This window comes from Lepidochelys kempii, chromosome 15, assembly GCF_965140265.1.
Source record: "Lepidochelys kempii isolate rLepKem1 chromosome 15, rLepKem1.hap2, whole genome shotgun sequence".
In the NCBI taxonomy this organism is placed as follows: Eukaryota; Metazoa; Chordata; order Testudines; family Cheloniidae; genus Lepidochelys; species Lepidochelys kempii.
This window is the reverse complement of record NC_133270.1, coordinates 2,153,905-2,166,794: the sequence shown is the minus strand read 5'-3', so window position 1 is coordinate 2,166,794 and position 12,890 is coordinate 2,153,905. Positions and strand designations below refer to the sequence as shown.

The window sequence follows — 12,890 nt, the reverse complement described above, 5'->3', positions numbered from 1 at the left end:
CCCCAGCACATCAGGTGGCACCCCAAACGGGGGGGAGGGGGAGTGTCCAACCCATCACAGCAGCCTTTAGCTGACAATTACTGCCAGAGATGTCATTATTTCCTGTTTGTGACAGTCCCCTCCCTGCTATGCCGAGATACAAGAAGGAAGAGGACTTCAGCACATTACAATGCAACAAGGAGCCTAGCTCTCCCTCCTGCCAAGGGCCCTTCACTAAAGACGCTGCTCATTCGAGAATCCCGTCTCATTCAGCCCTACTGTTCTCTCCATCTATGGATGTTGTCACATACTAGCATACTAGAGAAGCTGAGTCATGAGGAGAGAGGTTAGAGCCAGTTGAATATGCTAATGCATGGATCCAAAAAAATCACTTTAAACTTCTTGCCTGGTTATCTGATCTCTCTTCTGGGGCTTCATCCCATCTTTGGATCTTGAGGCTCAGAGCCGTGGCTGGCCTTCCTGTACCCCAACTTTATTCTCACAAAAGACACCACCCCTGTTTCATGTACAGTCCAGCTCAGACCAGGGATTCAGGCACAAAGACTGTCAGCCTCACAGATAACTGACAGCCTTCCATGTCTTAGTGTGTTGCAAATCCCAGACTTCATGCGGCCTCCCTCACGTCACTGGGAATAACTGTATGGCTGGCACACAAGGGGTTTGCATTGGCTCCAATTTCACAAAGGACTTAAGCACATGCTTAAGTCACATGGAAGTCAATGGAACTTAAGCATCCGCTTAGCTGCTTTCCTAAATAGGGTCTTAAAAAAGGGGGCGGGTGCAGAAAGATTTCCCCAGAACATGACCTCCCTTCAATCAAGCCCTTGAAAGGCTTGCTAGACTGAGCAGCAAAGCAAGCTAGCAAGCCTGGCCCAGTGAGCAGTTGCTCAGGCTCACTGGAGCAGCACGCAGAGGAGCGGTCAGCAGGTGGTGCTCACGTACTTGTTCGGGTACTTGCGGAAGATGTCCTTGATAACCACAATGGCTTCTTGCACCACATAGTTGACTTTGGTCTGGATTAGGTCGAGCAGCGTGCTGACGCAGCGCTCCGCTGATTGCTGTTCAGAGAAGAGAGGGACATGGTCAATCAGCAGCAGCGGAGAACAGAGAGAACTGACAGCCCCACCAGGGAGTCCCACTGCATTTGGTGCATCCCTGGAGATGGAGTGAGAGTGGTACCAGCAGCAAGGCAGAATTTCTGGGCACTGAAAGCAGAGGCACCTGTATCCCCTCCAACAGCTCCTGTACACACTAGAGGGATGCACACCTCAGCTTGTTTCCACGGAGCTCTTCACACATACCAGGAGCTCCTTGTTGCCTCCAGCCACTCTACAAGCTCCCTGGAGGTCACCCCCCCATCCCCCTCTCTCGCAAAAACTCCCTGCAACTCCCCCCACCACGCTCCCGACAGCCAGGGGCTCTTATGCTCCCCATTTCCTCCTCCTTCCCCAAGAGAAGCTGTGTGCTCTCTTAATTACCCTTTTCCCCCATACCATTGCCCCCCATTCACTCCCTCGGCAGGGATTCTGTGTGCCCCCATTTCTCCCCTACACTCATACCAGGGGTCAGCACTGTTCCTCCCATGCCAGAGTCTCCGCTCCCCGCATTTCTCCTCACTTCCAAGTTTCCACTTTTCCCCTCCCACACGGTCCTCATTTCTCCCTCCCCAATTCTCCACTCCAGGTCTCTGCTTCCCTCCCCATACTTCTGTGACACTCAGTACTCCCATATTCACCAGAATGATATAATTATGAGGCAACTGTGATATAATTGTGATGTATCTTATACAAAATATGTCATGTGAGGCATCAGTGGAAAAAGTTATGGTTTGCTCAATAGGATTATCCCATTTGTATGCACATATCATTTTTGTATCTGGAGTAATGAATACTATGCATCTGTATTTCAAAGGTGCTTGCTCCTGGATAACTCCCACAAGTTACTTTACATCTAGTTTAACCAGCACATTGTAAACAGACTATTCAAGGTAATGGCCTATCAACAAAAACAATGGGCCATGCAAAAATGCTGGAATTAAGGGTGTTGGGAGTACTACCACACCCCTTGGCTTGAAGTGGTTTCCATTATATAAAGGGTTTACAGTTTGGTTCAATAGCTCTCAGCACCCTCACTATAAGAAAAGGAGGACTTGTGGCACCTTGGAGACTAACCAATTTGAGCATTAGTCTCTAAGGTGCCACAAGTCCTCCTTCTCTTTTTGCGAATACAGACTAACACGGCTGTTACTCTGAAACCACCCTCACTATAAACACCATGGCCCCTTTGATCAACAAACAACTATAAAAATTGTTCCAGCACCCCCTGAGGGGATCGGGAAAGCTTATCCTCATCTGATGGGTGTTCCTGTGGACACTTCAATGAGTATAGGAGTAATGGCTGCTATGACTAATCGAAGTATACAAGGGCACGTGACTAGATCATGTGATATTGGACTCCATCTTGTGTCTGTACTTTTCCATTAACTGTGCTGGGGATTTTGCTTGGAACAAAGAAGGTCCCTCCACATGGAAGAAGCTATAAAAGGGAGAAGTGACACCACCACTGGGACTTACTCCCTCTACAACTCAACACCTGGAAACACCTTAGAAACAAAAACTGAACTGGGGAAGGTGGTCCCAGGCGGAAAAGTAGGAATCCCAGCCTGTGTATGAAAGATCTGTAAACTGCCTGTGCCATCAGGGTAAGACACTGCTTGATTCAAATACTGTCTAGTGTATAGAACTTAGATTGTGATTTTGTTTATTTCTTAGGTAACCAACTTTGATCTGTATGCTATTACTTATAATCACTTAAAATCTTTCTGTAGTTAATAAATCTGTTTTATACTTTTTACCTAAAATAGTGTGTTGTTTGAAGTGCAAAAGAAAATCTGCTCACTAACAGGAGCTGGTGCATTGTCCTCTCCACACTGAGGGAGGGAGGGGGGACTGGGTAATAAACTTACTCTGGTCAGGGCAAGATGGTACAGCTCTGGGGTCATAGGCTGGAGGCTGAAGCCTCTCTATTGTTGAGTGACTGGCAAAGGCATTAATGTAACTGCAGCTGGGTGTATCCCTGCCTGTGTAAATGCTTGTGTGAGTGTCCGAGTGGGAGAGGTCTGCAACTTGTCACAGTATCACAGTGAATAAGGGAGCCCAGTCTGGTGTGACAGAAGACTCAGCGCTACCCAAGTTCCAGGTTGCACTCCAGGGAAGTCTGTCAACTTCCCAGACTCCCTTGCCACTATTTTCTTGCAGATCCTTGCTCCCCATGCCCCCATCATTAAGTCCATACCCACCCCTCTAAGTCCCTGTTCTGTTAAAAATCCAAAATTTCAAGGAGCATTCTAGGGAAATTGATCAGATACAGGGTTCCAAAGTTATCACACGACAGATACATGCCTACAAGTTAAGTGTAGGGCCTTGCTTTGCTACGGCAGTGACTCCAGCCACATTAGGTAGAGCACTACGCTAATGACACAAACAAGCAGAGCGTGTCCCGAGACTCAAACTCAGTTTAACAGTTGCCCTATCTATGGGGAAAGAACCCACTTGGGTTCTAGCCCACGAAAGCTTATGCCCAAATAAATGTGTTCATCTTTAAGGTGCCACAAGGACTCCTCGTTTTTGCTGATACAGACTAATGCGGCTGCCCCTCTGAAACCTATGGGGAAAGAGAATATTAATCTTTTCTTCATCTCACTTTTAATACAAAATTTAAGCCTGAGCCACATGACATGTTGCCTATATGTGGCACTTCTTAATAAATGATGTAAACTGTTCATTTCTCACATTTCTGTGCCAGCAGAGGCTTCCTGTCCTGACTACCACAATGGCCATGGAAGACTCTAAAGCCTGCCAGATGTCTATGTTAAAGGCAAAGGCTGGGAGTCTATAATTTTATTAACATTGTTCATCTGAGATCACTGAGAGAAGAGTCAACCACAAGGGGAAAAAGTTCAACAGCCAAGCCAAATACTGCACATGGTAAGAAGCCCAGTTCAGAAGAGGATCTCGCAGCTGCAGAATGATTGGATTTGTGTAACAAGAGCTCCAGCCTGGGCTAACTAGGTTCTCACTCAGATTCACACACTCACGGTGGATTTGAGTGAAGGAAGGCCAAGCTAGCTCCAGTTATGCCTTGTTTAACAGTTTATTTCCAACATGGCTGGGTTGCTATCGCCAAGCTATTTCTCTAATTTGCTTTAGAGTATTTGGCATTAATACACATAATTTAACATCTGTCAAATCAAATTCATCCTGAATTTGTCTATAAATAGGTGGCTTGGAGACAACACAAAGCCATGGGGAAGCATCCGGAATTTCAGGAAGGTTCAATAGTCCTTTCCTCCAAATTACTCCTGAGTGGGAACAAAGCCTTCGACACACCCAAGCGAAGGCTTAACTTAATCCCAAGTCTCCTACAGTCTCTCAACAAGTCAAACTGTTAATCACTTGCTTCACTGACGAAGCTTATCAATACGTATTTCCCTGTCCAGTCTGTCACAAGCAATAGCCATCTTAGCTCTGGGTCAAAAGGCCCAAGGATGCAGCAGTACCAGAGCACAAGCCTTAACAATTGAGACCACTGCATGGATGGATTAAATAAATTCCATGCCCCTCTCTAGAGGTAGTGATGGAAATATACCTCCTGGAACAACTGCAGCCCCACCTCTCTCGAGCTCGCAAAAACAAAAAGATTCTTTTAGATCTTGTTCCTCGAGGCTGTAAGTGCTTAGCACTTTGAGCAGAGGAGAGAAGAAGAGAGGACGTATGGAATCAAGCATGGGACGATTAATTCAATCCAAATGTGAAGTTACACCTTTTTGCACCCTACTTCTGAATCTAGCCTCCTGCAGTTAGGACACAATTAAACACAGCACATGAGGAACAGCTGATGCACGAGGGCACATCTAGAGGAACTATGTATGAAGATCACCCTTCCCCTCTCCCCCAGATGGTGTAGCTTTGGTTTGTTACACAGCTCAGGCTTGAATTTCTTTAAGCTAACCCCAGCCCCAGCTTTCCCCACAAGAGAGAGGCTTCTCCTTGTCATGCTGGCCAATACATCCTGCCACTCACCTCAACCTTGATGGCACAGCGGCCGATGGCTCGGACTGCCTTCCTCACAAAGTCCACATCCACTTCTGTTGCATACTCCTTCAGCTCAGCAAGCACCTGCCAGGGAGGGCAGAAAGGTGAACCCTGTCCCACCAGGGAGGAGTCACTGGAGCAGATGCCCCTGCCCTTTGACAGTAGGGGGCCAGGATCCCTCAAAAGGGATGTGACAATGGGCTGCTAAACAGCCAGAGGCTCAGGCTGACAAAACATTCTTGACAGCATCGTGGTCTGCTGGCTTCATGGAGGCACAGTTTACCAATGTTCTGAAGAGCTACACACCCTTAGTATCTCATTAGCCACAATATTCATAGGCTGAGGCTAAGTAAAACCTTCGCAGAATGCTAACCAGATATGGCTGCTTGACAAGGCTCTCCCTTGGTATTTAATGCTGGCTGAAAGCAAGGAAGCTTGCAGTGCTACGCTTAGGTAATGAGGAGGCACTGAGGTAAGGAAGCACATGCTCCTGAGGTGTGCGTGTGCATAGGCAGGGCACAGGCGTGAAGCAGAAATTTCCAGCTCTCCCACTGTAATAGTGAAGGTACAGTGCTGATGCTGGTATGGGAGGGGATGCGAGAGCGAAAGGGGATCAGGATCCTGGATCCTTCTAGAACTTGCTTAGCTCTCTCAGCAGGCATCGGTCTGCAGAGAATGCTGAAGGGCAGCAATGCTAGAGAACTCAGCCCCCGCCCCTGAAACTGGGGCTGGAAAAAACGGACTTTTACCAGGCGGACAGTCCAGCCCTCCTTGGGACGAAGACAGGGTTCTGCCCTTAGTCCAGGCCACTTTAAATATCGCCAGCCCTGGGGTTTCTATCACTGCCCTTGGGAGAAGAGTCCCCAGTCTAAGGCCAAGAGCCAAAGGCTGAACTCAGAAGGGGAGTTGTTCCATAGGCTTCAGTGGGCTTTGGTTCAGACCCTAACAGAGCTCTCCATTATGAAATTCCCATTCCCACTAGTAACATTGTCAACTCCTTGGTTTAGTTTCACACAATCATCACCCCCTTCCCCCATTTCACCAGCCAGAATAGGTTTTCTAGTCACAGTTTACACCTTTCAGGAACTTGCAGATAGTTACATCAGGCCGAAGGGTGACAGTGGGGAACAACCTTCCCACAGCCTGCTCCATCCAGCAGGCACAAAGTGGGCTGGATCACCTGGGGAGGAGGGCTGACCTGAGCAATGTTGGCCTGGGAAGCCAGACGGATCATGATGTCCAGTTTCTCCAGTTTTACGTAGATGGGGTCATTGTACTTCACAAAAAACACTTTCATCTCATGCTTCAGGATTTCAGGCCTGGAGGGGGAGACAGGCAGTGTTAAACGGTACTCTAACTCTTTACATTTTATCATGTGAACCAGCAAAGAGCCATTTTAAAATCCAGTGCTGATCCCCCCAGCCCCATGTGCTGAGGATGTCCAACATGCACCCGTGTCAACACAACTGCTTCCCAAACCTCAGAGCCTCGTGGCAAGGTTGGGAGTGACTCGATGGTTTTAGCCGCATGCTGCTCCTCTTCACCATTCCCTCAACTTTCCAAGTCTGAAGGAGCACACCCAGCTTGGATGGGAACATGGGATTTGCTAGATCAGGTCATTCATCTTTCAGGTCCAATATCCTGCTTCTGGCAGTGGCAGTACCTGAATCTTTTGAGATCAGTGATCCCCCCAATTCTCCCTTCTAATGCAGCTACCTGCATTGTACAATGCTGTACATGTGGGAGGGAGGCAGAAAGAGAGAAATATGCCCTGACCCCTGCAATCATCTGATATCCTGAAACATAAAACTGATTCCCTTGTGAGTTAGCTAGAATCGTTGGTTACATGCTGTAGCTGGTGCGTAGAGAGGGCTGAAGAACTTACCAAGACCTTGTGATAGAGGATCTTAACCACAGATGGCAGCACAATAAAGCTTCCTGAAAGCCTTGAGTAGCACAGTGCCCACCACAAGGAGAGTCCGATCTAGCTGGCCACTAGGCTCCATCTCAATATCAGTGCTCAAGAACAGTACTGAGCAGGGCTGGGAAGAGTATTGCAATTGGGGGGAAAAACAGCTACAAGTTTGGAGATAATTTATACAGTCCTCCTCTCCTTCCCCAACACACACTTTTCTTGAGGACAACAGGGTTATTTCTGCAGCAGCAACTGCTTCTGGGGTTTGCACAAGGCAACATGGAAGGGCTGAGGATAGAAAACTCTTGGGGACTTGTATGGCCACCATTACCATAGCATCTGAGCTCAATCAATCTTTAGGCCTTGTCTACATTAGAGTTTTGTAGACAAAAGTTAAGCCAACATACAGCAACCGCTTTAATTAAACCGCTGTTGCATGTCCACATTATACTCCTTGTGTTGGCAGAGCACATCCACACTAGCAGCTCTTGCATTGACAGAGCAGTGCACTGTGGGTAGCTGTCCCACTAACTAGCTGCACAGTGCTTTGGGAAGGGTTTGCAATGCCTCATGGAGTAGGTACAGCATCACATGATGCAGATTTCTGAACCCATCATTCCATGGACATCCTACTAGATTGCCTTGCCAGCTGCTTTTCAACGGACGTGTGTGGTGGGGAAGTGTGTGTGACAGGAAGCGTGTGTGTATGTGGGGGGAGAGAGAGTACATGTGTGTTGTGGGAGTGTGAGTGTGTCAGCATGCTGTCTCTAAGTTCAGACAGCAGCGGGAACCAACCAATCCTGAGGCAGGGGGAGGGGGACACCCACCCTCACTTCAGCCCCCGCCTCCTTCCCTGGCTCAACACAGCTCTACAGTCTCTCTCTTATCCCTGAGCTGCAGCAGCCTCCTCTGCCTGCCGCTGTGTTCCTAGTGCTGGGGAGAGGAGGATGGTTCTGAGATTCCCTCCCAGTTCTCCTACATCCTCCTCAGCCCACAGACCAAGGTAGCAAAGGCTCTCTGGCCTGGACTGTTTTGCTGCTGGAAGCTGCATGCTCAGCATATGGGCTCTCCATGCTGAGGAATGTCAAAGCTTCCTGGACCTTTGAAAGGGGAGGGGTGCATGCCTGCAGGGCAGCAGAGTTCAGAACAGTGAGCAGGACAGTCACGGTGGGCATTGTGGGATACTGGGGGAGACCAGTTACTGCGACATAACGAACAGCAGCATCTACATTGATGCTTTCTCGCTTTAACTTTGCTGCAAAAAGCTCTATGCCTCTTACGGACGTGGTTTTATTTTGTTGGCACCGCCCCCCGGCAGCTCCCATTGCCCCGGAACGGGGAACCGCAGCCAAAGGGAGCTTCAGGGGATGTACCCACAAGGAAGGGCAGCACACAGAGCCCTCTGCCCCGCCGTCCCCCAGGGGCCGCAGGGACGTGGTGCCGGCTGCTTCTGGGAGTGGCGCAGGGTCAGGACAGGCAGGGAGCCTGCCTTGGCAGCAGTGTGCGCCGCTGTCACCCCGGAGCGGCTCCAGGTAAGCAGCACTGGGCCAGAGTCCGAAGCCCTTCTGCACCCCAACTCCCTACCCTGAGCTCCCTGCTCACTCCGCACCCCTGCCCTGAGCCCCCTCCCACACCCAACCCCCTGCCCTGCATGCAATTTCCCCATCCAGATGTGGCCCTCGGGCCAAAAAGTTTGCGCTCCCCTGCACTAGACCATCAGTCCTCTCCAAACTGAGAATGGGACTGGCTTTTAGATTAACAACCTATTAGCTGACCCACCTTTCTCAGTTCTATTTGCTCTCCACTTCCAGAAGAAGCTTCTAATTTCAACATGCAATAATGGCTAGGAAAGAAATGTAAACATCTGATCTGGACTCTCCCTTAACCACTGGTGGACAGAACTCACCATCTAGTTATGGTTTACAGTGGCTGGTTAGTCTTGTAGAACTTGTAAGGAAGACCTGTAGCCTGTAATGCCCCATTGGACATAGGCAGATTTTAGAAGTTGCATGAAGCAGGAAAGGGCGCTTTCAGATATTCCTTTCTTTGAAAAGGAACAGCTACGTTTTAAAGAGCGACACAAAAATGATTTTTCCCTAAGTCATTAGACATTTGATAACTGAAAAAGAATTTGACAGTTGTATCATGTACAGCATAAAGCATGAGAAGGCAACCAACAGTACACACTTCACTGGGAGAGTGACGCTTGTATCTAAAGATATATCTACACTGCAATCACAGGGTGTCAGAGCTGGTTCAGACCTAGCTTTGATCTGGCTAGTTCAGATACCACCGCAGTGAAGCCATGACAGCCTGTGCTTTAGTGGCTTCCCTGCTCCAGGCCCTGAAATAGCTCAGTCAGAGCTTGGCTCTGCCCCGTGAGCTGCAATGGCATCCTGTGATGGCAGCGTAGACAAACCCTTAGTTTCTAGCCCATTTCATTTCTTGATTCAGAGCGTCTCTGGGATTCCAACACTGCCGAGGAAAGAGGCAGGATTCTACTGGGATTTAAAGCAAGCCCATGCCAGCGATTGTCAGCCCTGACGGCTCTGAAAGCTCAAGCAGTACATCTGTAACTGAACGATCACAACAGTGGCTGGGCCACATATATTGTGTTCTGCTGTGTAGCTTACAAAGTAATTTATATTCAGGGCATTCGATTCCTGGGTAGTTAAGGCCCCACTGCTGAGGTCTGAGCAGGGAGAAGGGTTTGCCTGAGGCCAGCCAGGCCTGGCATAGAGGAGGAGCCGACTATGCCTCCCTACCCTGCTCCCTGCAGCATTAGACGGCTGCATCTCACCTCTTCTGCACAATGAGGTTGATGTTGCGGAGAGCCACATACTGCAGCTCAGGCTCCGCTGAGAGCAGCGTGACCAGAGGAGGAGCCAACTTCTTCAGCAGGGTGCCATAATAATCCAGGTCCTTTGACAGCATCTCCATGAACTTCATCAGCACTTTCACTGCTGACAGGACCACAGCAGAGTTGGCATGGGACAGCCGGGGCGTCACCCGTTCACAGATGCTGGGAGGGGTGCGGGGAGAAGGGAGAACAAGAAAGGCAAATACAAAGCCACTGGATAGAAAAGAGTTTTAACCCTTAAGACAAAACTTTGCAAGTACCACCAAGGTTACAAGCCTGTGCCAGTATTTGGTTCACATTAGGGACTACTTTCAACCATTTCTTTCATGCTTTGCTGCCCTGAAAGTAATCTGGGCTCACAGTACTGCTGGAGGGGCAAACCCAACAATGGATCAGAGATAGGGTCCCAAACTTGAGCCCTCACTGCCAGTGCTGGTGAACTAACTCAGCCAGCAAAGAAAAGTATCTCATGCCACTTCTGAGCCATCGCCTCGAGGTGACCTAGAAGCCAAAACACACTCAGGAAGAAGCAGAGTCTAGGTCTCCTTGACAGAACAGAACAGCATAACAGTGGATTCTCAGATAAAGAACAGGAAGAGATATGCCCCAGGGAACTAGTGATACTTACTCCTTGCACTGGCCAGGGTATAAAAACCAGGGTTCTGCAGGGAGACCTGGCACTGGAGCGATGTGGTCTATATGGTCTACTCATTTAAAGAAGCGTGTAGGTCCCATATAGCTCAAGAAACTAAGAACATAAGAATGGCCAGACTGGGTCAGACCAAAGGTCCATCCAGTACAGTATCCTGTCTGCCGACAGTGGCCAATGCCAGGTGCCCCAGAGGGAGTGAACTTAACAGGTAATGATCTAGTGATCTCTCTCCTGCCATCCATCTCCACCCTCTGACAGACAGAGGCTAGGGACACCATTCCTTACCCATCCTGGCTAATAGCCATTAATGGACTTAACCTCCCTGAATTTATCCAGTTCTCTTATAAACTCTGTTATAGTCCTAGCCTTCACAACCTCCTCAGGCAAGGAGTTCCACAGGTTGACTGTGCGCTGAGTAAAGAAGAACTTCCTTTTATTTGTTTTAAACCTGCTACCCATTAATTTCATTTGGTGGCCCCCAGTTCTTATATTATGGGAACAAGTAAATAACTTTTCCTTATTCACTTTCTCCACACCACTCATGATTTTATAGACCTCTATCATATCCCCTCTTTTCCAAGCTGAAAAGTCCTAGCCTCTTTAATCTCTCCTCATATGGGATCAGTTCCAAACCCCTCATCATTTTAGTTGCCCTTTTCTGAACCTTTTCTAATGCCAGTGTATCTTTTTTGAGATGAGGGGACCACATCTGTACGGAGTATTCAAGATGTGGGCATACCATGGATTTATAGAAGGGCAATAAGATATTCTCTGTCTTATTCTCTATCCCTTTTTTTAATGATTCCTAACATCCAGTTTGCTTTTTTGACTGCCGTTGCACACTGCGTGGATGTCTTCAGAGAACTATCCATGATGACTCCAAGATCTTTCTCCTGATTACTTGTAGCTAAATTAGCCCCCATCATATTGTACGTGTAAGTGGGGTTATTTTTTCCCCAACATGCATTACTTTACATTTATCCACATTAAATTTCATTTGCCATTTTGTTGCCCAATCACTTAGTTTTGTGATATCTTCTTGCAGTTCCTCACAGTCTGTTTTGGTCTTAACTATTTTGAGCAGTTTAATATCGTCTACAAACTTTACCACCTCACTGTTTACCCCTTTCTCCAGATCATTTATGAATAAGTTGAATAGGACTGGTCCTAGGACTAGCCCTTGGGGAACACCACTAGTTACCCCTCTCCATTCTGAAAATTGACCATTTATTCCTACCCTTTGTTCCCTGTCTTTTAACCAGTTCTCAATCCATGAAAGGATCTTCCCTCTTATTCCGTGACAACTTAATTTACGTAAGAGCCTTTGGTGAGGGACCTTGTCAAAGGCTTTCTGGAAATCTAAGTACACTATGTCCACTGGATCCCCCTTGTCCACATGTTTGTTGACCCCCTCAAAGAACTCTAAGAGATTAGTAAGACATGATCTCCCTTTTCAGAAACCATGTTGACTTTTGTGCAACAATTTATGTTCTTCTATGTGTCTGACAATTTTATTCTTTACTATTGTTTCAACTAATTTGCCTGGTACTGACACGTTAGACTTACTGGTCTGTAATTGCCAGGATCCCCTCTAGAGCCTTTCTTAAATATTGGCATTAGCTATCATTACATTAGCTATCTTCCAGTCACTGGGTACAGTAGCTGATTTAAAGGACAGGTTACAAACCAACCATAGTTAATAGTTCCGCAATTTCACATTTGAGTTCTTTCAGAGCTCTTGGGTGAATGCCATCTGGTCCCGGTGACTTGTTACTGTTAAGTTCCTCAATTAATTCCAAAACCACCTCTCGTGACACTTCAATCTGTGACAATTCCTCAGGATTTGTCACCTACAACATTTTGTTATTCCCTTTTGAGTTTTTGGCTACCTGTTCTTCAAACTCCTTTTTGGCTTTTCTTATTACATTTTTACATTTGAATTTGGCAGTGTTTATACTCCTTTCTATTTACCTCACTAGGATCTGACTTCCACTTTTTAAAAAATACCTTTTTATTTCTCACTGCTTCTTCTACATGGTTGTAGAGCCACGGTGGCTCTTTTTTAGTTCTTTTACTGTGTTTTTAAATTTGGGGTATACATTTAAGTTAAGCCTCTATTATGGTGTCTTTGAAAGTGACCATGCAGCTTGCAGGGATTTTACTCTAGTCACTAAAAAGAAAAGGAGTACTTGTGGCACCTTAGAGACTAACAAATTTATTTGAGCATAAGCTTTTGTGAGCTACAGCTCACTTCATCGGATGCATTCAGTGGAAAATACAGTGGGGAGATTTATATACATAGAGAACATGAAACAATGGGTGTTACCATACACACTGTAACCAGAGTGATCATTTAAAGTGAGCTATTAC

The 12,890-nt window shown here is 47.3% G+C and overlaps 1 protein-coding gene across 8 annotated transcripts in view; it reads right to left on the bottom strand.

The window, feature by feature from the left end:
- AP1B1 (adaptor related protein complex 1 subunit beta 1) overlaps nucleotides 1-12,890 on the bottom strand; it is a 79,848-nt gene that overhangs the window by 26,819 nt on the left and 40,139 nt on the right. For all 8 annotated transcript variants that reach the window (XM_073313034.1, XM_073313029.1, XM_073313026.1 and 5 more), the window contains 4 exons: nucleotides 9,809-10,030; nucleotides 6,292-6,412; nucleotides 5,082-5,177; nucleotides 943-1,058 (listed from right to left, as the gene is read on the bottom strand). In XM_073313034.1, coding sequence (XP_073169135.1) covers nucleotides 943-1,058; nucleotides 5,082-5,177; nucleotides 6,292-6,412; nucleotides 9,809-10,030 — 555 coding nt within the window. The remainder of the gene's footprint in view (nucleotides 1-942; nucleotides 1,059-5,081; nucleotides 5,178-6,291; nucleotides 6,413-9,808; nucleotides 10,031-12,890) is intronic.